Source organism: Danio aesculapii, chromosome 17 (assembly GCF_903798145.1).
Source record: "Danio aesculapii chromosome 17, fDanAes4.1, whole genome shotgun sequence".
NCBI classification, from domain to species: Eukaryota; Metazoa; Chordata; class Actinopteri; order Cypriniformes; family Danionidae; genus Danio; species Danio aesculapii.
The window spans coordinates 305365-330000 of NC_079451.1; the positions used below are offsets into that span (position 1 = coordinate 305365).

At 38.9% G+C, this 24636-nt stretch overlaps 1 protein-coding gene across 1 annotated transcript in view; it reads right to left on the bottom strand.

The window, feature by feature from the left end:
* The window catches only part of dph6 (diphthamine biosynthesis 6), an 83911-nt gene that overhangs the window by 45550 nt on the left and 13725 nt on the right, over positions 1–24636 (bottom strand). Inside the window, exons 4-8 of the mRNA XM_056477358.1 lie at positions 23692–23765; positions 20051–20169; positions 5583–5644; positions 4083–4177; positions 3677–3770 (exon numbers count right to left, since the gene is read on the bottom strand). Coding sequence (XP_056333333.1) covers positions 3677–3770; positions 4083–4177; positions 5583–5644; positions 20051–20169; positions 23692–23765 — 444 coding nt within the window. The remainder of the gene's footprint in view (positions 1–3676; positions 3771–4082; positions 4178–5582; positions 5645–20050; positions 20170–23691; positions 23766–24636) is intronic.

Sequence of the window (24636 nt, forward strand, 5' to 3'; positions counted from 1 at the left end):
GAGAGCGAGATTGTAGCACGCTGGACACAGCCCATTTTATTAATATTTCAGATGTGTTTAATGTACTGCTGTCATCTGCAGTTGGCCGTATGATAATGAAATTAATTATCCTGCAGCGCGCGCGTACGCGTGTGTGTGTCAGTGTGGATCTGTCAGTGTGACGGAGACTCCTCTGGACTGCTGCGTGTGGAGCGGGCAGGATCTCCCAGCGCTCAAGGCCGCGTGGCTGCAGGAGTTTCCTTCTTGGGCAGGGCTTTTTATTTTATGATGGCCTCACAGGCCAGATTCTCCAGCAACACACAGCAGAACACGAACACAAGAGCACACAGAGCCAGCAGCTGAGACTGAGGCCACGCATGACCCAAAACACACACACACACACACACACAAACACACAAACATCCCACATTACAACACTATCACGGCGCTGCTGCTTTCTGATTGGTCAGTTCAGAGTTGATCAGTCAATAAATGAGGTTTTACAGTGAGGTTTTGAGGTCTGATGCTCTCCTAAAACCATCCCATTCCCCCACACCAGCTATATATCGTCTCAGTTATGATATCAATGCTGCACTGTGCACATCTGCCTGTTTCTCAGCAGCAAAGAAAGTGTCAACAAGGAAAATATAGTTTTATTTGAAATATACTTCATATTATTTGATTTTTACTGCATGTAGCCGCGTATTCCTCGAGGAAAAACTAATAAAATTAAAAAAGAAAAATACTGAGACTGAAACAAAGCGCCATGAACACAGCAGTGTCCTCCTGCTTATAGACATCAGAACAACATGCACAGAGAAAACACACACACACACACACACACACACACACACACACACACACACACACACACACACACACACACACACACACACACACACACACACACACATCCACCTGAATAACCTTCCTTTGTGACCTGAGTGTGTGCTGCATAATCCGACTGGACGGGTGTGTTACGGCAGGCTGAGGGGAATATTGCAGACGCCACATTACAGGACAGAGAGCACGCTGCTCAAACTACTGACACACACAGACACACCACCTCCAGCTCAAATCTGCACACATACACACATTCAAGCTTGTTCGACAGCTGTCTTGTGTTGTTAATCATAATAATACAACTTACATTTTAGATTTCGTGCATTTTTTTCCACTTCATTGCAAATCTCCTGATATATGGTGGATGATTAGCTTGTGATATATCACAGATGAATCGTTATCAGAGGCTAAATATTGTCGTGAGATAACCTGTGCCACTAATATATATATATCACAGTAAACCAGTTCCTCAGAACTACACTATGAACACACACACACACTCGTTTGTTTTTGTGAACTGTGGGGACATGCAGTAGGTTTCCATTGTTTTTCTACTGTACAAACTATACTGTGACGTCCCCTAAACACAACTCTAACAAGACACTGTGCAGTTTTACTGTCTGAAAGAGAAAAGAACAAAGCTTTTGGAGAAATGAGGACATCAGCAATGTCCTCATAATACACAGCCTTCCTGCAATACCTGTGTCATTGGACAGATTTGTGTCCCTTTATGTCAGTGGTTCTCAACCTTTTTTTGCCTGAGACCCCCTTTTCCCCCAGAAAATATTGTAAGGTCTCCCTCCACATTTAATGATATTATCGCTCATATGAGTTTGTCAAAAACAAGACGGTTTGTTTATTACGATATCTAGATATGTTTATGCGCAAATAATAGCCTAATGTAAAATATAAAAGTAAAACATGAGTAGGTCATTTGTGTTGGGTACACAGTATTGAGGAGGAGACGTCTGCGATTGTTTTATTAGTCTAGTCTCATGCATTCTTCAGCAAGGAATCTGGTGCAGATAATGCACTGTGGCTGGGTCAGGGACTCAATGCTTCGAGAAAATTGAATAAAACCATAGTTCTGGTCACTATCTTGGTGTTTCCAGTATGTTTGGAGCTTCCTAACCTGGGTTCAGTATGCTTGGGTCAGTACTATTAGCTGCTGAAGATGAATCAGTGAGACTCTTTGTGGAGTACCAAATACAAATATGTCTATGTTTTGGTCAGCCAGGGGATAAAATGAACTAAGGCAACATGATGGTTCTCCTAATTGTCCACTGCTTAATTTTTAAAAAAATATGACGTGACCCGCCCACAGAGCTTGCTGAGGCCCCCTTGTGGGCCGGGACCCCCCTGTTGGAAACCGCTGCTTTTTGTCACAAAAACACATACCCACACCTGATAACACTGTGTTTAGAAGATGTGTGATTTCCTCAAAACAGGTCTCTGCTAACAGCACGGTGGCTCAGTGGTTAGCACTGTGGCCTCACAGCAAAAAGTTTGCAAGTTTGAGTGCCGGCTGGGTCAGTTGGTGTTTCTGTGTGGAGTTTGCATGTTCTCCCAGTGTTGGTGTGGGTTTCCTCCTGGTGCTCCGGTTTCCCCCACAGTCCAAACACATGCGCTATAGGGGAATTGATGAACTAAATTGGCCGTAGTGTATGAGTGTGTGAATGAGTGTGTATGGGTGTTTCCCAGTACTGGGTTACAGCTGGAAGGGCATCCGCTGTGTAAATCTGAGGACAGACATTTACCCCATTTCTCCTATATTTACACCATAGCAAAAACATGAGTTTGTAGTCATTTATTCTTTGGTTAATGATCATTCACACAGGATGCATTCTTCCAACACATCTGTCAGGCACGTTTACACAGAACACACACAAGCATGAGCTCATATTAGAACATTTATGGACACGTATGGATCTCAGTAGACTAGCATCAGTAAAATACTGATACCAATGTTGGTCATTCTGATATGAGGATTGATCTTTCCGATAAATCAAAAGTCCGACTTTGTAGGTGTTTTCATCTGTGTATTACAAAAGTAACTATGTAGATATTAACACTTTAAAACACTGATATATTACATTATAAAAACTAATACCATATGGTAGTTTACTCTAAATTTACTGTATGTTTAAAGACACGACATGTACGATTTGTCTTTCAATTATCCAAACCATTAGAAGAGTATTGCATACTTCTGTATTTACATTACTGTAAATGACAAATCATACACTTATATCTAGTGAGACAGAGGGCGTGTGTGTGTGTGTGTTCATGCTAATGACGTCACTCACACTCCATTTCTGGTTTGGGTTTCTAGAAAACAGGGAAACGGAGGCTTTGATATGTTGTGTGTTTTATTGGACTGCACAGATCAGCATTAGAACAGAAGCCTGAGATGTGTTTAGTCTGATAAAACAACACTGTTATTGTCCATGTGATCATGAGCTGAAGCTATTCCCTCTTTCAGTCTTACTCTGCTTCATACTACAGTGATAATAAGTGTTGAATACATTACTGATCATCAACATGAGTTCTGCAAGAGTCCTAGAGGATGATGAAGACTACAACTCCCATGATTCCACACTCAGCAACAGAGTCATCAAAATATGCTTTTGTTTGTTGTGAATACTCGCCCTCTAGTGGTGACAATGACATATCGTGCCTATGTTCTGATGCTGGGTTAACACTACATGCAGATCTCCACATCACTAGCTCTAGATTACTCACAGGATGTTTTTCACTTCAAGCTAATCTTACGTTCGACTTTAATGGCGACCACAGCTTAAGTTATTTTACAGTAAACTTCACAGATTTGGTTGGTTTTTTACAGTGTGCGCACCTCTGTCTTGTCCTCAGTGTGCATTTCAGTGAAGCGCAAAAAACCTACAGGAGCGAAGGCATCATCTGAGTGGATGACGGTCTCTGTGGCGTCTCTGAAACACACACACACACACACCCAAAAATTACAATGCCGTCATCCTTTACTCTCCCTCAGGGGGTTTTAAATCTACACTAGTTTCTTTCTTCTGTTGAACACAAAAGAAGATATTTTTAATAGATAAACCATGATTTAGATATATTAAATAAGACATATTTAAGATATTATCTTGTAGCAATTCATTCGGCATGCAATCTCTCACTTCTGAATGTCCACCATGGTTTGGGACACTACTAGAGAAATAGTGTGCTGTTTATGGGTATAGGGGAACATTTGGGATACAGCCATACAGTATCAGGATCCTTACATGACAATCTTCTTTTTGAAGAGCGGACAGTCGAGGGTGAAGGTCTCGTATTCTCCACCTTCACCACAGATGTGGACGCCATACTTCTCTGACAGCTGAAACAAACACACACCTTTAACACACCTCAAACATTACACACCTCAACACTAGATCACTTCTGCAAAATCTTCATGCATTTATTTTGTAATGCTCTGAAAAACTCGGCATTTATTTGACCAAAAACACTAATAATAGACAATCAACATGTTGCACAGTCCTGCAGAGACTAGGCAAGCCCAGATAAAAAAAATACTACAGTAATTCAGTTAATACTGTAGTGTCTTTGATCCATTTTACATTATTGGGCAAGAGTCAATCAGTTGTGGTAATTCTACAGTTGCTATGGTAACACAACTATAGTAATTGGTCTGTTGTGGTGATTCTACAGTTGCTATGGTAACACAACTATAGTAATTGATCTGTTGTGGCGATTCTACAGTTGCTATGGTAACACAACTATAGTAATTGATCTGTTGTGGCGATTCTACAGTTGCTATGGTAACACAACAACTATAGCAATTAAACTGTTGTGGCGATTCTACAGTAGCTATGGAAACAACAACCACAGCAAAATACACTAATGGCCCAATACTGTAGTTTTCTACGCACTATAGCGTATATTACACTACAATACACCACAGTTTACTGCAGTAATATCTAAAGAATACTGCAGTATTTGTTACAGTTGATCAGTTCACTAGTTAATACTACTGTGTGCTGGAGCATTCATTAACAAAGAGTTAATGCTAAAACAAATAGTAAATAGTAACATCTAATAACTAATAAAAACTAACATCTAAAAACTAATACATGCAGTATACTATAGTATGGTTAAAAATATTGCAGTATTTACTATAAATCACTATAGTATTTAATGTGGGTTGATTCACTACAAATCCACCAAGAATAACTCCTTGTTGTAATACTTACACACTGTAGTATACTGTGATATTAACTATAGTGACCTGATACAGACATTACAGTATACTTCAGTTTGTACTACAGTAAACTGTCGTGTTGTATAATAATAATATAATATACACAGTAGGTTCAGAAAACTACAGTATTACATTTTATATATTACTACAGTTGTGTTACCATAGCAACAGTAGAATCAGCACAACAGATGAATTAGTATGGGTGTTGTGTTACAATAGCAACAACAGAATCACAACAACAATTTAACTACTATAGTTGTTGTGTTACCATAGCAACTGTAGAATCCCCTCAACAAATGTATTACTATAGTTGTCACCATAGCAACAATAGAATCAAAACATATTACTTACTATAGAATCACCACAACAGATTAATTACTAGTTGTTGTGTAACCATAGCAACAATAGAAACACCACAACAGCTCAATTGAAGTATTTTATTATAGTACGGTTAAAACGCTGCAATATTGACTATAAATGACTATATGCTACTGTAAGACTGAATGAACTGCTTTTCTCTGACCTCATGCAGATACGGCTCCATCTCCGCCAGCGATTTTCCTAGATGTTTGTCTGGATGCAGACCTGCACAAACACAACAACACCAGACGGTAAGAGGAGACGCTCACACACAACACAAACATATAGGTCAGTGTGTGTCCATCATGCACTGTTTATGATCAAGCTTCATATTCATCTCTCAAACACACTCACACATGATCTGCTGCTCAGAAACCACTGCCAATCAAATCACACATGATAATCAGACATATACACTCACCGGCCACTTTATTAGGTACACCTGTCCAACAGCTCAATGCAAATGTCTGATCAGCCAATCACATGGCAGCAGCTCACTGCATTTAGGCATGTAGACATGGTCAAGACGATCTGCTGCAGGTCAAAGCGAGCATCAGAATGGGGAAGAAAGGGGATTTAAGAGACGCTGAACGTGGCATGGTTGTTGCTGCCAGACGGGCTGCTCTGAGTATTTCAGAAACTGCTGATCTACTGGGATTTTCACGCACAACCATCTCTAGGGTTTACAGAGAATGATAAAGAGGAAACATCCAGTGAGCGGCAGTTCTGTGGGCACAAATGCCTTGTTGATGCCAGAGGTCAGAGGAGAATGGCCAGACTGGTTCCAGCTGATAGAAACCCTGCCACAGCCTACCTGAGTATTGTTGCTGGCCATGTCCATCCCTTTTTGAGCACAGTGTACCCATCTTCTGATGATTGCCAATCATCTCAGACTGGTTTCTTGAACATGACAATGAGTTCACTGTACTCAAATGGCCTCCACAGTCACCAGAGCTCAATCCAATAGAGCACCTTTGGGATGTGGTGGAACGGGAGATTGGCATCATGGATGTGCAGCCGACAAATCTGCAGCAACTGTGTGATGCTATCATGTCAATATGGAGCAAAATCTCTGAGGAATATCTCCAGGAGCTTGTTGAATCTCTGCCATGAAGGATTAAGGCAGATCTGAAGGCAAAAGGGGGTCCGAACCGGTACTAATGAGGTGTACCTAATAAAGTGACCAGTGAGTGTATAATGAACAGGACAGACACAGTTCTCTCTGGTAGGCTTCAGATGCTGACTATGTTTACATCCACCTTTTTTAAGCACATTTTGGAATTTTGCATTAAAAAATTGAAAACTCCAAGATACACGTGATATCACAAGCACTTAAAACTGAGTTAAATAAACTTTTTATCTGATATTAAAAAAAATGTGCATAAGCTATAAGGAAAAACATTTCATGAATAAACTCCAGCATGTGCATCAGTATGTGTGATGGGATTTAGTTTTAGCAGAAGACAGATTTGCAGCATTTCCAGCACATTGTAAAACATCTGAAATGTTGTTTTCCTGATTGTAAAAAGTCCGTCATCACAGTGGCTCAGTATCATTATTATTACCACATGAACTCTTAACTATTAATCTGCTTCTACAAATATAAAACAATTATTAGAAATATAAAATTACAATATTTGTGTGTGTGTGTGTGTGTGTGTGTGTGTGTGTGTGTGTGTGTGTGTGTGTGTGTGTGTGTGTGTGTGTGCTGTAGTGGTCAAATTGTGACACTGAAGACCCATAGATTCACATGTGATCAAACAAAAAGTATATTTCTTGCCTTTTTCATTATTTTTTTCATCCCTCACACACGCCAGTCTGCAGCATATTCATTTAAAATACCCCAAAACCTCCATTCCCTGTGAGACCACCACGTCCCAATCAATCAGAAGCTTAAACTCAAACCCCTTTTCACTTCAAACCGCAAAACAAGCCCCTTCATGACTGGCGTCCACCGCTGAAACACATGATTTTTCCCGCCAAACCCCAGAGCTCAAAACCAGTCCAAAACCACGAGTCCTGAGGGAGCGCGAGCTCTGGACGTGTGTTTTCAGAGGATCAATGAGAACGCGAGCGGCCCCATTACCCAGCCCTGGGGAACGCCGCTCATAATGAGTGCGAGAAGAGCTCTTCTTAACCCCACACAAAAGGTAACAGGGAGAACGCCATTAAAATTCAATCCCATTCAAATACCCTTTTAATTAGTCATGCCTTTTAAACTGGTTTTAATGACTGATTTCAAACTGCTAACAGCGAGACTGCTTTATAATTTGTTCATTAATGTCTTGATTTTAAATAAAAGATGAAGCGCAGCACAATTTCATATTTGATGCTGGATTAGGGCGGCGCGATACATCGAAATGAAGTCAATATCACCATTAGTCTGATTTAATTATGGGAAATTTATGCGCTAATGGTTTTGAAGTGTGGCATTTACTGAAGCGCATGCTGCAGTGGAGGTTTTCCATTTGGGGAGAAAAGAAATTAGGACATTGATTTGAAGACTTAATTAATTATCCGCCCTCCAGTGAAATTTGTACTGTTATCAAATATTTCCCAAGAAAATGTTGAAAATAACAAGGACTTTTTACAGTATTAATGGAGAACATCGTATTTATTTCAGTTTAGTTGAAATAAAGAAAAATATATCTAAAAAAAAGGTCAATGTTATCTACAGATTAAACCACTGTTGTCCTAACCTAGTTAACCTAGTCAAGCCTTTTCATTTTTTAGATTAGATTAGATTCAACTTTATTGTCATTACACATGTACAAGTACAAGGCAACGAAATGCAGTTTCGGTCTAACCAGCAGTGCAATAGCAGCAAGTGCAGGATACAGGTATAAGTTATAAAGTGCAGTTATAGTTATAGAAAAATTATGGTGATATTTACAGATGGATGTGCTATCAACATTATATACAGGTTGTATGTCACTTTAAGCTGAATACTAGCTGCAAAATCAGTAGTAAACTATTATGTGCTCTCATCATGGCAAAGACAGAAGCAATTAGCTATCAGAAATGAGTTATTAAAACTATTATGTTTAAATTTCTGTTAAAATGCACTCGAGAAATACACTCAGTGGCCACTTTATTAGGTACATCATACTAGTACCGGTCGGACCTCCTTTTGCCTTCAGAACTGCAGAGATTCAACAAGCTACTGGAAATATTCCTCAGAGATTTTGCTCCATATTGACATGATAGCATCACACAGTTGCTGCAGATTTGTCGGCTGCACATCCATGATGCCAATCTCCCGTTCCACCACATCCCAAAGGTGCTCTATTGGATTGAGCTCTGGTGACTGTGGAGGCCATTTGAGAACAGTGAACTCATTGTCATGTTCAAGAAACCAGTGTTGTGTGTTCAGAGATGCTCTTCTGCAGACCTCGGTTGTAACGAGTGCTTATTTGAGTTACTGTTGCCTTTCTATCAGCTGGAACCAGTCTGGCCATTCTCCTCTGACCTCTGGCATCAACAAGGCATTTGCGCCACAGAACTGCCGCTCACTGGATATTTCCTCTTTATCATTCTCTGTAAACCCTAGAGATGGTTGTGCATGAAAATCCCAGTAGATCAGCAGTTTCTGAAATACTCAGAGCAGCCCGTCTGGCAGCAACAACCATGCCACGTTCAAAGTCTCTTAAATCCCCTTTCTTCCCCATTCTGATGCTCACTTTGACCTGCAGCAGATCGTCTTGACCATGTCTACATGCCTAAATGCAGTGAGCTGCTGCCATGTGATTGGCTGATCAGACATTTGCACTATATTCATATATAAATACACACATTAAATAACTGAATTTTAACTGTACGCATTAGTACTGTAAACTCACAGTAAAATAAAACAGTCTGAAAGCACATAAACGCAGCAGATCTGGACCAACAGTTTCCACGCTGGCTCAATATAGTCAGCGATTTCCAACTGGGCCGCAGTCCTGATCTCTCATTTACATGAGCAGCACGATGTTCATCCATCCGCACCTGTTTTACTACCTGACCTAAAGCTAATTACCTCGGCCCCTTATGGCACATTAAACACAAATAAGCCACTCCAAGCACCATTCATCTGTCTGAGCGACCATCCTCGCTGCCCTTTAGACAAGCAGAGCCCAGAGGAGCCGGACGCCTTTAACTCATTATTATCCTATAAAACTCACATTTAATCCAGTCAACTTCTGAGCCAGTGATCTGGGCATAAATGGAGTTTCAGAAAGTTTTGCACTGGATTTCATGAGCTTCCAATCCTTTTCTTTTTTTAAGGTCACAAGTTCTTACAGTACAGCCAGAGATGGGCAGCTTTCTCTAGGCTGATGAATGAAGCCAGACACCACATGGCAAAAGCATTGTTCACGCATCAGGCAGTTTTGAGGTCTATTCTGCATCTGTAATGTCAATATTCAGAAAACTGCACAGAAAACACTCATGTACAGGTGAAGTCAGAATCATCAGCCCTCCTCGATATTTTTAAATGATCCAAAAACCACTACACTGAAAAAAGTGTTGAACGCAAAACTGTTGCAAACTATTTTTTGTGTTGAATTTAAACAGACAAATTAAATTGAGGATTGTTCAACTTAATTTGTTTGTTTAAATTCAGCCCAAATAAATTGTTTACAACAACTTAACATAAAAAAATTGAGTAAATGCAAGGAATCATCTTTGAATTTTTTTTCAGTGTAGAAGCGTGTTATATATTTTGCTGACCTGTGTACTTACATTATCCTTAATATTTTGATTAATTCCAAATGCAGAGAAATCCTGAATTTTAACTTGTGTGTGTGTTTTCATGCTAATGACAGCTCTTGATTTCTGGTTTGGTTAGTACCATGATAATTAGTGTTGAATACTTTACACATTCATCAACAAGATTTCTGCAGAAAGATGATGAAGACTACAACTCCCATGATTCCACACACAAAAATACAAAACATGTCTTTGTTTGTTGTGAGCACACGCCCTCTAGTGGTGAAAATGACATACCGTCCCTTTACCTTGACTATATTCTGATGCTGGGTTAACACTAAAAGCGGAGCTCCACGTCACTAGCTCTAGATTACTCACAGGATGTTTTTCACTTTGAGCTAATCTTATAGGAGTTAAATTATCTGAACTTGCGCAGAGGATATGAGTGATGTAAGAACTTGTTTTAAATGCTAATCAGGATTAACTTTCCATTTCCAAAGTGCTGAAATATAACCCTGTATGGAGTCGCATCTTGAACGTTTAATTCAATAATCATCATGATGATTCTCTGTAAACGGATCAGTGTTCAGCAGCGAGTAGCTCCATCTTATAGTACCGTACTGTTGTGGTCAGGACTCGCACTAAAGGGTCACAAAAAAAGTGGTATGGTATAGTTTGATATTTCAGTACTTCTGACAGTGGGAACGGAAATTACTGCATACCGTATTGTTCTGTATCAAACTATACCACTCAGTAGAATCTAGGGTCATCACGGTATTCAGTATGCAATACCAATAACAGTAAAAATGTTTGGGCACTTATGCAAAATATAACAAAACATATTAATTAACTAACACACTATATTAATAACTAAGTTCAGCACATATTTATTAATTTACCCATTAAATTGTATTTTATCAATGTCTACCCAACCCTAAAGCTAACCTATACTGTATTAATGAGGATTATTTATTAAATTACGCATTAAATTGTATTTTATTCATGTCTACCCAACCCTAAAGCTAACCCATACTGTATTAATGAGTATTATTAATTAATTGACCCATTAAATTGTATTTAATTAATGTCTACCCAACCCTAAAGCTAACCCATACTGTATTAATGAGTATTATTAATTAAATTACCCATTAAATTGTATTTAATTAATGTCTACCCAACCCTAAAGCTACCCCTTACTGTATTAATGAGTATTATTAATTAAATTACCCATTAAATTGTATTTAATTAATGTCTACCCAACCCTAAAGCTAACCTATACTGTATTAATGAGGATTATTAATTAAATTACCCATTAAATTGTATTTAATTAATGTCTACCCAACCCTAAAGCTAACCTATACTGTATTAATGAGGATTATTAATTAAATTACCCATTAAATTGTATTTAATTAATGTCTACCCAACCCTAAAGCTACCCCTTACTGTATTAATGAGTATTATTAATTAATTTACCCATTAAATTGTATTTAATTAATGTCTACCCAACCCTAAAGCTAACCTATACTGTATTAATGAGTATTATTAATTAAATTACCCATTAAATTGTATTTAATTAATGTCTACCCAACCCTAAAGCTACCCCTTACTGTATTAATGAGTATTATTAATTAATTTACCCATTAAATTGTATTTAATTAATGTCTACCCAACCCTAAAGCTAACCTATACTGTATTAATGAGTATTATTAATTAATTTACCCATTAAATTGTATTTAATTAATGTCTACCCAACCCTAAAGCTAACCTATACTGTATTAATGAGGATTATTTATTAATTTACCCATTAAATTGTATTTTATCAATGTCTACCCCTACCCCAACCCTTAACTCAACCATCACAGTGCTGTAGAAACGCTAATTATTGTTGTACAGTAATTGTATTATAATATAACTCTCATTAACCTGCGACTGCAGCTGTATCCCTTCTAGAGAAGTCCCGCAGTTGGAGAATCTCTAAATATAGTGTGATCAGAGCAATCGTCAGCTATATCTGCGCTCATCAATGATCCTCCAGCACGGCATCATTAAACTCTGCCTACATGCTTAACATCTGCTGGAGGTGAATGAGAACGCACTGAAGTTTCCTCCTGACAGCTCGCCTTTAATCCCTGCCTCGGCCCGGGAAATTGGATTCATGTCGGGGAACATTTTAGCTTTAAAAGCGGATGAAATGAGCATCGGCGCTGGAAGGTGAGCTGGTTCATCCTTTGAACAGTGTTTCTGAGCCGAAACAATAGCTGCGGTATCACCTGATCAGCAGCAGAAAGAGAAACGAGCACACATGAGATGCTGAGATTAACACCGATCGCAGAATTCACCTTATCTGAAATTCAACAGCTGTGTGAGGAATAATAGCAGCGGCATGAATACAATCCAGCAGACACATCTCGCTGATTTAATCTGTTCCAGAGTATAAATGGAATAAAGCTGCAATTATAACCCCATCCGATGTTTATCGCGAGCGGTTAACACTGACAGGCTTATAGAAGCGCAGTATTGGAAACATTAAAGCAGTGATAAAAACATTAAGCGCACTAAACTCCTGCAATCCATGCAGGTTTATGATTGCATACGTATGAAGCTTTATAAAAGAACTCATAATGAACAATGAAGGCTCATTGTGTTGAATGATTGTGAGTCTTCACTGTTACGGTTAACTGCAGCACATCTGCTTTATTGATATGGGTCCCGTTAGCATCAGAAATGATAGGAGTGCTACAAGATAAAAGCTCCTGGTAGGGATTTTGTGCTACAAAAGAGCAACATTTAGATTTAGACAAGATTTTACCACATGCAAAATGAAAGATTTCTGTACCCAGTGAGTAGTTTAGCTCCTTAACTCAATACCATACACTGGCATTTATTACATACACGGTTGATTGTTTCTTAAGCAAGTGTAATTGTTGGACAAATCTAAACTTCTTTACTAGCAAAGCATTTAATCATGTAAAATATCCGAATAACAGAAATAGATCCATAATATATGCGCAAGCTTCTCTGAATTTATACCATATATCGACACTAACTAATTCTACTATAGATTAGATTGTCATTGAGCATGTGCAGTTGACTTGTAGTTGAAAAACAGAGCTACACAGCTAAATTGATTTGAAATATCTGAATTAATGTATGCAGAATGTTCAGTATTTACAGTATGCTATTGGTAACTTTAAATCAATTCCCTAAAACTTGAAAATAAAGCTATTTTCAGTGAAAAAGTCGTTTAATTACAGAAACTAGTTACATTGCAACTAATAACACCCAACACTGTATTAAAGTAGACCTGTCATGTTCCTTTCTACAAGATGTAATGTGTGTCTCTGCTGTGTTTAGAGTGTGTGTGTTTGAGTTTGAGCTGAAAACAGCAGATAATGTTCTCCAGCTCTCTGAAACTGACCCTTTCAGGCTTTGATCCTAACTGTGGTGTTTTGGCGACTGTCGCTTTAAATGCAAATGAGATTGTGCTCTTTTCAGAAGAGGGCGGAGCTACAAATGCATATGCATCAGCATAGTGGCAGATTCAAAAACAAGACTAACATCATATGCTAATGAGGGAGAGATGGTCACTGGTGGGCGGGGCCCCCTCTGATGACACATACAAAGGGTGTCAAGTCTGATTATAACAATCTAATCACACACCGCTGACACACACACAACTGCGTTTTAAACCCCGCATAAAAGTCATCTCTGCATGATTGGTGCTCTTTAAGGTGATTTTAGAAGAGAAATGTGTTAAAACATCACTTCAGACTGATGTTTTCTGATTAAAAAAACTCAGGGCAAGCAGATTATCAAGATATGCACATCCCTAAATAAAACACAGAAACCCAGATGTTGAGGAAAGGGTCGTGCGCAGTTAAATAATGAGAATATAACGCCGAGCACCTGAAGTGGAAAAGTTCACGGCGGCAGAGTTTGTATAATTGCGGGGAAATAAATTTATAAAGCTGGCAATAAAAATGGAAAGCGGCGACACTGCGAACAGACCTTTCCACTTCACACATGCCAATTTATAGCGGAGCTGTCATCCAATTAACTGCGGGAACAACAGCCGTCTCACCCACACAAATCAACCAATTAACTAATTACAGGAGGATCTGATGCCGCCGTGTTTACCAGACAATTATTTCAGCTCGGCTGCGCAGAGGTGCAGAGGAGAGAGAAGCACTGCTCCGCTTTCTGACACGATTACACACATGAACTTGAGATATTCCTGCAAAAATGCATCTCTTACTCAGAGTTTGTGTCATGTTTCTAGTCCAAATATCTAACAACTCCTAAATCAAGAAGCATTTTATAGACAAGCAACAAAAACTGTCTTGTTTTCAGGAATAATGAGTCAAAACGGAGTGAGTTTTTCCTTAAAATAAGCTAAATAATCTGCAAATGGGGGCAGCAGAATAATCTTATTTTTCCTTTTGACATAAGATTATTCTGCTTCCCCTGTTGGCAGATTATTTGGCTTATTTTAAGGAAAAACTCACTTCATTTTGACTCATTTCTTAAAACAAGACTCTGGCCCTATTATACACCCGGCACAATAAGGTGCAAGATGTGTTTGCCGTGATTTGTTGCTATTTTAAAATGATCCAGAAATGATGATTTTCTACATCAATATAAACAGCACTGCCTCCATGCCTTCTTCACCTCGGGGGGCTTCTTCAGTTCATTCATGATAATCTGCATCTGTATAATGTTATTATTATCAGCAGGATTATTGATTATCTGCAGATTTTTATTTGCTTTAATTAAAGCTTGAATTTAGAAATAGTTTTGAAGCAAATCTTTGTGTTTAATAAAGGAAATTAAATATGTGGGCTGATGGATGTGTTCAGTGGAGTGAGTCTCCACCGTTTCCTCACTCCACCAAAGTAAAGGAGTAAAGTAAAGAGTAACAGTAAAGAGAAAGTAAAGAGGCTGAATGGAGGGGGCTCGTTCTTTATCCTCGCGCTGCAGATGCTCTGTTGAACTGTTTTCTCTAGTGAAGCGTTCAGTTTTTAAACTTACAAAGTCGCCATGTAAATAGCAAACGCACCATGGAGCGACGCAACTGACTCTTAAAGGGAATGAGAGACGAGACTCTGATTGGTTTAATGCATGTTATGCTCAAAACACAGCCAGAACTCATTAAGAGAATAAGCTCAACCCTGTTAGACCATGCGCCGAGGCGCAGAGCGGATTTATCCATCCTTAAAATAGCAAAAATGGATTCAGACCACCCTTAATGCTTTTGCATCATGAGCTGTGGAGTTTGTGCCTAGATTGTTAAAATAGAGCCCAATGAGACAAAATGAAGTCAGTTTTTCCTTAAAACATGTAAAATAATCTGACAATGGGGTCAGCAAAATAAACATATTCTTTGTTTTCACATAGAATTATTCTGCTTATCCAATTGGGAGATTATTTAGCTTGTTTAAGGAGAAACTCTCTTCATTTTGACTCATTATTTCTGAAAACAACACTATGTTTTGCTTGTCTAGTAAATGCTTCATGATTTAAGAGTTTTTAGATATCTGGACTAAAAACAAGACAAAATCTCTGATTAAGGAACAATAATTATCAGGTTAACAATATGAACATAATTCAAATGTTTCATCAGATGAGCATACGGAATAATTGACGTTCTTTTAATAACGTGATGTGCTTTATTTTGCAATAATTCGACAAACCGGTCGGTCAGTTATTCCTCATTTGACTGATGTATCTAATTCAAACTTTGTAGGATCAAGTTTTGATGTGATTTGTGATGTGATACGGAGCTGCAATGTGCTCTAAACCTGCCGGATCTACTTTAACTGGAAAGAATTAGAATGCTCATCAGCCAATCAGAATCAAGCATTCAACAGCCTCATCGAACATGAATTAATCAATATTCTTCTATATACCTCCATATGTATGCCTCATTGTACAGTCTACTATATGTATGATTTACCCCTGTCATCAATGCTGTAAAAATAACAGATCGCAGTATTATAACATGTGCATTAACGCTACTGAATCAAACCTTACTGTAAAAGAACTGTTAGTAAACTCTGAATGATCACGGTCAGTTTATCAATTTATTTTACAAGTAATACAAGTGATAAACTTTTGAGCTTCTTCCTGAGGTGAGTGAATAAATATGATCCATTTCTGTAAATCAGCACAATCTGTCTGATGTCAACATTGATTCCAAACTAACATGGAGGAATTTATCAGCACCCTAACTCAACCCTTATGCACAAACTGCTGCAAATAAAATAAAGATGCTGAAATATTCCTGCAGACGTCGGTGTAAGTGTTATTTTTAATCACACAGTCGTAATGTGAAGGCAGAGTTTATGGCATCGTGACCCCCTGACGAGCACTTATTTCCACCTGTAGTGTGTGTGTGTGTGTGTGTTCAGCACACCTCCACCACCCTATACACACCCACGACCCGCCAAACCCATGAAAACCGCAATTACTGGCGGCCCGCGGCGGGAGAGTCCATCCTAACCCGCTCTTTTCTAATTACCACCGCCAGAGGCCAGGTGAAAAGCCAGCCCAGATAACATCTTCCCCTCCTACCTGTAGCCAAGCAGAAAACACACACACACACACACACACACACAGCTCGCGTAATTACGCTCTCACAGACATGTGGGGAATTTGCTTTTAGAGGATGATTTGTCAGGAGTCAGTGCTGCTGCAGGGGTGTGGGGTAAGATGTGCCGGCAGAACGCTCATGGCTCATTTGACCAGGGGTTCGTATTTAAACATACCTTTAAAACACACACACACACACACACACACACACACACACACACACACACACACACACACACTAGTGCTGCGCAATATATTGCTTTAGCATCAAAATCACAATGTGTGAATAGGCCTTCAGTGCTCAGCTTATATACAAATCTCTCTTTTAAATTCATATGTTTAATAGGAAGCTGTACGTTATTATATAAGTGCATATACATTAGATTAGTCAGTACTGAAGCCAAATCTGGAGCTCATCTAACAAAATAACTCATGATAAACGCTCCAAACACTAGTACAGCCAAGCTTATATGTTATAGAAAACTATTAAATACAAACTCAACTATTATATTATAATATTATATATTAACTACAAAGGAAAAATCAAGAAAAGCAAAAAACCTGAAGAATTTTGTAGGTTGCAGTTTTTTATTTTTGCAATATTTTGCTTGAATTTAATTGTATTATCTTTTAATTTCTAAATATGTTTGGTGACTAAAATATTATTTTAATAAATATATCTGTTTAATACATCTGTTTAGTTTTTATTCATCAGGAATCACCACAGTGGAATGAACCGCCAACTATTCCAGCATATGTTTTACACAGCGGATGCCCTTTCAGCTGCAACCCAGAAACACCCATACACACATATTCCCCTATAGCGCATGTGTTTGGACTGTGGGGGAAACCAGAGCACCCGGAGGAAACCCACACCAACACGGGGAGAACATGCAAACTCCACACAGAAACACCAACTGACCCAGCCGGGACTCGAACCAGTCACCTTCTGGCTGTGAGGCAACAGTGCTAACCACTGAGCCACTGCGCCAACCAAACATGTCCTAATAAACAATCTTAGTAGAGAACAACCTTGAAAACCACATAAACAAGAACACACAACACACACACACACACACACACACACAAGCACAAACACACAGGTCTAAACAAACAAAGAAATAAACAACATTGAGTCTCCTGCAGCTCGTGTGAAGGGTTTAAACACACACTGGTATTCACACACTGAATTATCTGCTTAAGAACACATTTAGAAGAGCGCTGATAAGACACGGGACGGGATTTGGAATAAAAATAAGGGATTTTGATGGAGAGGAAGAAAAAAAGAAACAAGCAGTAATCCCAATTCATCTGAAAGCCCTCCAATAATAAAAGAGGACGGAAGATTTACTGCTCACATTTACATTCGAATCATTCAAGCTTTAAAGCGGAATATAAACATTACAAGCAGAGGAGAGTCTGAGATATGGCCTTCTCCAGATCACTGCCACTACTCCATCAATGTCTATTACTGGAGAAAGAAATAAGCTAAATTGAACATTTATTTCTTCTCCTCTGAACAGTTTATAGTAGCACCGTAGACATTCAGACCACTACAACACACCTTTCAGATGCTGTTAAGGTATAAATCTAAATAAATTGAGTGTGCAGTTGAGTTCAGGCCTATGTTTTTCTGACAGTGTCTCATTATGCTACAGTGATGTTACGGAGATGATATGGTGATGCTACACCGGTGTCGAGGTGATGATGTGATGCTACAATGATGTTACACCAGTGTTATGGTAATGTTACACGGATGTTAAGAAGATAGTACAGTGATGTTACAATAATGTTACACCAATGTTAGGTGATGATATGGTGATGAAACAAAAATGTTACACTGATGTTACGGTGATCATATGGTAATTCGATTCAACTGAGGTTTATCTGTATAGCGCTTTTCACATTAATTATTGTTTCAAAGTAATGTTACACCAATGTTTAGGTGATGATGTGATGCTATAATGATGTTACACCAATGTTTAGGTGATGATGTGATGCTATAATGATGTTACACCAATCTTAAGGTGATGATATGGTGATGTTACACCGATGTTAAAGTGAGGATACAGTGATGTTATAATGATGTTACATTGATGTTGCAATGATGATACATTGATGTTACGATGTTATAACGATGATACATTGATGTTAAGGTGATGAAATGGTGATTTACAATGATGTTAAATCGATGATATGGTGACATTACAATAGTGTTACACCAGTGTTATGGTGATGACATGGTGATGTAACAATAATGTTAACACCAATGTTAAGGCCATATGGTGATGTCACAGGGACGTGTCATCTCAGGCTAAATGTGTATTGCTTTAGTTGTGCACCCATTATATAAATACATCAGACCATTAAAAACACACCCAAACACATTAACTCTAGCTCAACTTTTAGTGTGGAATCTGATCAGCGCTTCCCTGCAGCAGCGCGTGAGACAGGAGACACCACTGCCAGTTAAAGGATTAAAGGAGATCTGAGCAGCACAACCTGAAGAACAGCCATCCACACGATGCCTAAACGTAGCTCCGCACCAAAGTTTATATAAGGCTCACATTCTGGTTGTGCATACCACTGCAGATGCTGTCTTCCACTTATAAATCATTGCAGATGCAGACATGTCATGACAATCAGTGGATCAAGCGTCAACCCTTTGAGATTTTCCCTTAGCCCTACATTTGTTTGTTCAAATCAGAAGTCAGCAAGAACGGCCTCCTGCATCACCTGAATAGTAAGACTGAATGAGATACAGAGTGTTATGGCCTAGTGTGCTGTGGGACAGAGCCAAGGAATCAGGCAAAAAGAAATTAGTAAAAAATGTGATGGTTTAACATTTGAAACTTAATAATATATAAATGTAATTATAATAATACTGTTATACTACCATGATAATAAGTGCAGAACACTTTACTCATCATCAACATGGTTTCTGCAGGAGGATGATGAAGACCACAACTCCCATGATTCCACACTCAGTCACTCAGTCATCAAAACACACCTGTTTGTTGTTAATACTCGCCCTCTGGAGGCCAAAATGACATATAATGCCTTTAAAGAATGATCAATTATATTAAAATATGCTAATTTAACAATACAATATTGGTATCAGCCATTAAATAAGCAGATCAATAAATAAAGAAATATGATTTCTGCAGGCGTCTGTTGGATGAATATCAATATACACCTTTGTTTGTTGTGAATACACGCCCTCTGGTGGCCCAAAATCACACACTGTGCCTTACATGATGAATACAAATCTAACTCTCTGCTGTCTAAACGGAGGATCCTGTTAAACCCTCAATGAACAGCTTAATTCCTGCCTATTTTGAGTCGGTCACCCACCGAACGCTGCCACTTTGATGAGGATGGCATGGAGTCCGCTGGATATCATCTCTGAGAGCAGTGTGGCCTGGTCTTGATGCCACAGATACGCCAGCGGCTGAAGCTGCAGCCTCGCACACCTGCCCAGAGAAACAAATAAATATTAATATTGTGTTAAAATAGAAGCCTATTTAGTAAATTATTTATGAGTAAAACGACTGTATTTCCTCTCAAAACAAGCACTCTCTTCAAATAGCTTCAAACGTAAGCCTTTCCAGGATCTCCAGCACCCGTACCGACCCTGCACATACTGTAGCGGTGAGATATAATATAGAAGTGTCAGAGATAAAGAGTGTTTTCTACAGGTGGTGTGTCAAACCCACTCACCTGTGTGAGGCACACTCAGAAATTCAGAATGTATGAGTTGACCGCTCACAGATATCTCTGTTACATTAATATTTCCTACAGGATGCTTTACAGTCAGATTTTACTCCATATACTCACCGTCCACTTTATTAGGTACACCTGTCCAACTGCTCGTTAATGCAAATTTCTAAACAGCCAATCACATGGCAGCAGCTCACTGCATTTAGGCCTGTAGACATGGTCAAGACGATCTGCTGCAGGTCAAAGCGAGCATCAGAATGAGGAAGAAAGGGGATTTAAGAGACGCTGAACGTGGCATGGTTGTTGCTGCCAGACGGGCTGCTCTGAGTATTTCAGAAACTGCTGATCTACTGGGATTTTCACACACAACCATCTCTAGGGTTTACAGAGAATGATAAAGAGGAAATATCCAGTGAGCGGCAGTTCTGTGGGCGCAAATGCCTTGTTGATGCCAGAGGTCAGAGGAGAATGGCCAGACTGGTTCCAGCTGATAGAAAGGCATCAACATAACATGGCATCAACAACATGAAAGCATGGATCCATCCTGCCTTGTATCAGCGGTTCAGGCTGCTGGTGGTGGTGTAATGGTGTGGGGGAGATTCTCTTGGCACACTTTGGGTCCATTAGTACCAATTGAGCATCGTGTTAACACCACAGCCTACCTGAGTATTGTTGCTGACCATGTCCATCCCTTTATGAGCACAGTGTCTCCATCTTCTGATGGCTTCTTCCAGCAGGATAACGCACCATGTCATAAAGCACCAATCATCTCAGACTGGTTTCTTGAACATGACAATGAGTTCACTGTACTCAAATGGCCTCCACAGTCACCAGAGCTCAATCCAATAGAGCACCTTTGGGATGTGGTGGAACGGGAGATTGGCATCATGGATGTGCAGCCGACAAATCTGCAGCAACTGTGTGATGCTATCATGTCAATATGGAGCAAAATCTCTGAGGAATATTTACAGCAGCTTGTTGAATCTCTGACACGGAGGATTAAGGCAGTTCTGGAGGGGGTCCAACCCGGTACTAGTATGGTGTACCTAATAAAGTGGCCTGTGAGTATCTTTCTATTCCTAAAGATGTTCGGTGAACAAACCCTTACTTTATTAGATATAACTGTTTCATAAAACTCTTTGGTTTAAAAGCACCAAAATATATTGACATCATTCACTGAGAATTGGGTACAATTATTAATCTTCAGAAGAGGGTCTTAGTTATGCTGTGCAGTGTATATCATATATCTCTATCTGGTTCATGTTACGGGGTGGCCGACCGCATCACAGGTCAAACAGAGAGCGCTAGCAATTAGCACAGAGGCTCTGCCCCGTGGCATTATGGGCCTTCAGGTACACAGATGGGGTTACAGCATTAACCGCAGAGGCACAAAAGCTGACTGACAGCGGTATGTGCAGATACACACAGAGAAACAGTAGTGTTCTGCTGGACTGCGCAGGGGCGGTTAAACTAAAGAAGTTTACATGCGTCAATACATTTATTTTACACACAATCTTAAGTCAAATGCTTAACATAAACAAGAATAAAAGGAAAGTCCAACAAGTATAAGAAATAAAAATAAGAAAGAATTAAAAGGTGATTGTTTAAATGAAGAATAAAGAAAGACACACAGTGTTTACAATCACATTAATCAGTCAGAAACTAAAGGATTACTTCTCAGGTTTTGGAAATTCATTTAGAGTTACTGACATGAAATACTGTGCATGAATTAAAAAGCTGATTGAATGTGTTACACCATATATATACACTTGTATAAATAATATAATCATGAATAAATCTGCCTAAGAAAAATGTAATTATCAAATGAGCTCATGTCAATATATGGTGAAAACTCCAAGCTGAGTACTTGTATGATGTGTTTTGTTGTTGTTATTCTGATATTCTGCATAATAAATACATTTTGCCACTAAAGAAGTTTAGATTTGCCCAACAATTACACCTGCTTAAGAAACAATCCACTGTGCAAGAAATCAAAGTCAATACACTGTATGGAAAATTCATTTGAACTGTTTCATGTTTTGGTGCATTAAGTGTTAAACGTTTTTACTAAAGCTAAAAGATCGCTTTTGATATGAATGTAAAAACACGTGTAAATTTATATTGTCTGTGCACTGAGATTTACACTACCTGACCGAAAGTCTTGTCATCGATCCCAGTTGAGCAACAAAAAATAACGTGACTTCTAGTTGATGATGTGTGAAAGTGTCAGAAGGTGGATTTCTCTGCTGAATCATCTGTTGATCTGCATCCCAATCATCACTAATACTGCAGAAGACCTACTGGAACCCACATGGAGCCAAGATTCTCACAGAAATCGGTCAAGTTTGGTGAAGGAGACATCATGGTTTGGGGTTCCATTCAGTATGGGGGTGTGTGAGAGATCTGCAGAGTGGATGATCAACATCAACAGCCTGAGCTATCGAGACATCTGTGCTGCCCATTACATTACAAACCACAGGAGAGGGACAATTCTCCAGCAAGATAGCGCTCCTTCTCATACTTCAGCCTCCACATCAAAGCTCCTGAAAGCAGAGAAGATCAAGCTGCTCCAGGATTGGCCAGCCCAGTCACCAGACATGAACATTATTGAGCACGTCTGGGGTAAGATGAAGGAGGAGGCGTTGAAGATGAACACAAAGAGTCTTGATGAACTCTGGGAGTCCTGCAAGAAGGCTTTCTTCACCATTCCAGATGACTTTATTAATCAGTGATTTGAGTCAGTGCAGAGATGTATGGATGCAGTCCTCCAAGCTCAGGTAGTGTACAGGGATTTTAAGTGTTATTAACTCAAATAATCAAACTACTTATTAAAGTATACAGATTACTTTTCAGAATAAGCAATTAGTAAAGTAAGCAAACACAACTTTAATGATGAAATTAATGACTTTCCTGAAGTAGCTTACCCAACACTTTTCACTATTACTTGTGTCTTATTAACTGCCTATTATTAAAATGTTGTTAGTTTATTAGTATTTATAAAGCACACATTAAGCATGGTCTTATATTATACTAAATAATCTTGTTTTTGCTTTTAAATAACATTATTCTGCTGACCACATTGGCAGATTATTTTGCTTGCTTTAAGGAAAACTCACTAAATACAATATTTGAAGACAGTATTTGGTGCTTGTCATGACACTGCTTCTTGGTTTAAGAGTTTTTAGATATTTAGACTAGAAACAAGACTAAAACAGAGTAAGAGATGCATTTTTGTAACCCAGTGTGCTCTGTGAGGGAGAAAAGAGGTCACTTACACATTTTCCACCCGTACTCTCTGATAATCAGACAGAATGGCTCCGACAGACACGCCGTCCACATGCATCTCCTCCTAAAGCACAGATATACTCATAAATATATTATAATAATAACATAATGGGCAGACCATAAACTCAACAGAGAGACTGAATCGTGCATTAGTGACCCAGCGATGAAGATAAACACCTCAACATCAGCAGAACAAAGCCATTATAATATATGGGTTTATTTCCTTCTCAAATATTCCCCAGATGATGTTGAACAGATTCAGGAATTTCTCACAGTATTTCCTCTAATATTTTTTCTTCTGGAGAAAGTCTTGTTTGTTTTATTTCAGCTAGAATAAAAGCAGTTTTTAATAGTTTTAAACTCATTTTAAGCTCAATATTATTAGCTCCTTCAGCAATATTAGTGTTGGATTGTCTCCAGAATAAACCACTGTTATACAATGACTTGCCTAATTACCCTAACTTTACCCTAATTACCTAGTTAAGCTGCGGAGGAAGAGGATACAGCTACTGGACGGCCTGCCTGCAGTCCTGACCGTCTCCAATAGAGAATGTGTGATCATTATGAACAGGAAGACCCCCGTACTGTTGCCACACCTTAAGAACTTGAAGAATGTGGCAGAATGACAGCTGAAACTCTTCATCACCGGCTGGTCTTCAGTCACCTAAGACGTCTTAAGTGTGTGAAAAGGAACGGCAGCATTACACAGGGGGAAAGCTTCACTGAGACGACTCTTATTGAAATGTGTTGCAGAAACCAAAACTGGAAAATGTTAATTAATAATAATAATAATAGTATAATAATATAATAAATAGCTTTTCTCTAAGGAAATTTTATATGGCAAGAAATATTGGCATCACAGTACTCAGCAGCAATATGGCGTATTTTCCCAGTGTTGTGTTCAGCCCTAGCGCAGTATGCTAACATCAGACGCT